The 2,064-nt window shown below is 35.5% G+C and overlaps 1 protein-coding gene across 1 annotated transcript in view; it reads left to right on the forward strand.

Moving 5' to 3' along the window:
• Positions 1–2,058, forward strand: part of LOC106874320 (ephrin-B2) — a 352,645-nt gene extending 350,587 nt beyond the window's left edge. Inside the window, exon 6 of the mRNA XM_052972470.1 lies at positions 1,361–2,058. Coding sequence (XP_052828430.1) covers positions 1,361–1,530 — 170 coding nt within the window. The 3' untranslated portion in view covers positions 1,531–2,058. The remainder of the gene's footprint in view (positions 1–1,360) is intronic.
• The last annotated feature ends 6 nt before the right edge of the window (positions 2,059–2,064 follow it).

Genomic DNA, 2,064 nt, shown 5'->3' on the forward strand with positions numbered 1-2,064 from the left:
GGCTCTCAAAAGTTGTTCTTCCAAAAGAATCTATTTAGCTAATTTATACAGATAATTTCTGAAATGACAGCATCGAGAATAACAGAAAATCCAAGCTAACAGCACTTTTGAAAATTGCCATAAAGTTAAGAAAACTGCTACAATGCATTAGTTTGTTTACAGCCCCTTCTGCCATTTTGAAAATGCTTTTAGTTAATTTTAAAATGTCATTTTTCCTCACCCAAATTGTCTCCACTACTTTTAGCAGTTAGTAAAGTTGTATTCCTTCTATTGTATCTCTGTTTCTTATGTGTGTATATATATATATATATATATATATATATATATATATTGTAGCCACTTTATTTACATAATAAATGTATTTAAAAATATTTCTTAGAAATAGAAAATTCACAATAACAACATCCTAAATCCTTATGGTTGCTGGTATTTGGGATGTTTACTATAAAATCAGTCCAGTGGAGTATATTTTTAAACTCAAAGATTTTGTCTTCGGTTAGAAGTATTTCAAGAGAGGCGAGATATACCAGAAGCTGTGGTTCCTCCCTCGTTGCCTCATTCTATGGGCCAATAATTTAAACACGTCATTATAAACTGGTGAGAGACACTCATCAAATTAAGCAATGCCACATCTGGTATCTATTTACAGCTATGTGAACTGAGCCATTCATATTTAATGTCTGTCACCTCAGATACACTGTGCTGTTAATGACACATACAAACTATTGACCTTTCAGCTAGTCGGATGGCTTCCCGTCAACACCATCAGTTTTGGTTCTTCACAGCATCACCCCAAAATATGTTGGTGTTGTTGTTGTTGTTTAGGTCTAGGGTGTCTCTTTAGCATTTAAACCAGTCTTATCTTACTCAAACATTCAACCAGTTTTGTATTCAAATTGACTAGATCTGCCCTCTTACACCTACACTGCAATGTCATTCTAAAAATAAACAATCACATCGTTGAAATCTCAAAGCTATGAAATAATAGATGATTAATTCAAAACAACGTGTATAAATAAACATTACATTCGACAGAATAATCTGTAAGCTAAAGGGTTAAAACATCCTAGCTATGATCACTCCATTTTATTTTCATGAATTTTATCAAGGATCACACTGTTCCAATGTGTTACGACAATTTGGCTAGTTTTTTAGCAGGTCAAGTAACTATGTTGAGACTCCTTTTCTGACATGTATTCATGTAGATGTGTATCATATAGTTTTAACATTCACTTGTTTGTTTTACATCCGTTTTTCTATGTGAGTATTGGTTAGACGAACACTTATAGATTTGCGTTAATGTGTATCTGTATGTAGCTGTAGTATTAAATATAACTTGCTTTTATTTTGTCTTTTACAGAAGCAGACTTCGACAAGCAAAGCCCTGGCATAACCAAACAGAATTCTGAAATTAATGCGACTGGCCCTAAGAATATGGGACTTATAAACAGTTCTGGGTTTCCACGCTGCTCTTGGACTCTGTTGTTCGCACTTATCCATGTCTGCCAATGGGTGCTTCTATCACGATAGTCCCCTGCTTAGGAACTGGTTTCTTATAAGTGTCAAAAGGCACTTTCCAAAATAATAAATACATACATACATGCATACGTACATACATAAACACACATGTATATGTATATTCATACATGCACACCTTACCACAATTGCTGAGAAAAAATGAAAAAAATTTTTTTTTTCCCATCCTTTCCACTCCACCCCCATCCCCCCACATGCAAGGAAGCTGCTGCTGCTGCTGCTGCAATGTACACCTGCTGCCGCTGCTGCTGTTGCTGCTAACTTTTATTCCCTTAACATGTCTTATGACTTCTTTGACACTGCATGGATGCATGCACAGACGGATGCATGCACGACTGGATGGAGGGATGGATGGATGGACGGATGGACGGGTGGATGGATGCCTGGTTAAAAAAAAGAAAAATGAAACTAAAAATAACAACAAATAAATAAACAAACAAACAAACCAACAAAGAAACAAACCAGAAAAAAGATGGACCGATGAATGCATGGACGTATGATGTATGGATGTATGTCACTGCTTCCTAT

This window comes from Octopus bimaculoides, chromosome 13, assembly GCF_001194135.2.
Source record: "Octopus bimaculoides isolate UCB-OBI-ISO-001 chromosome 13, ASM119413v2, whole genome shotgun sequence".
Taxonomy (NCBI): Eukaryota; Metazoa; Mollusca; class Cephalopoda; order Octopoda; family Octopodidae; genus Octopus; species Octopus bimaculoides.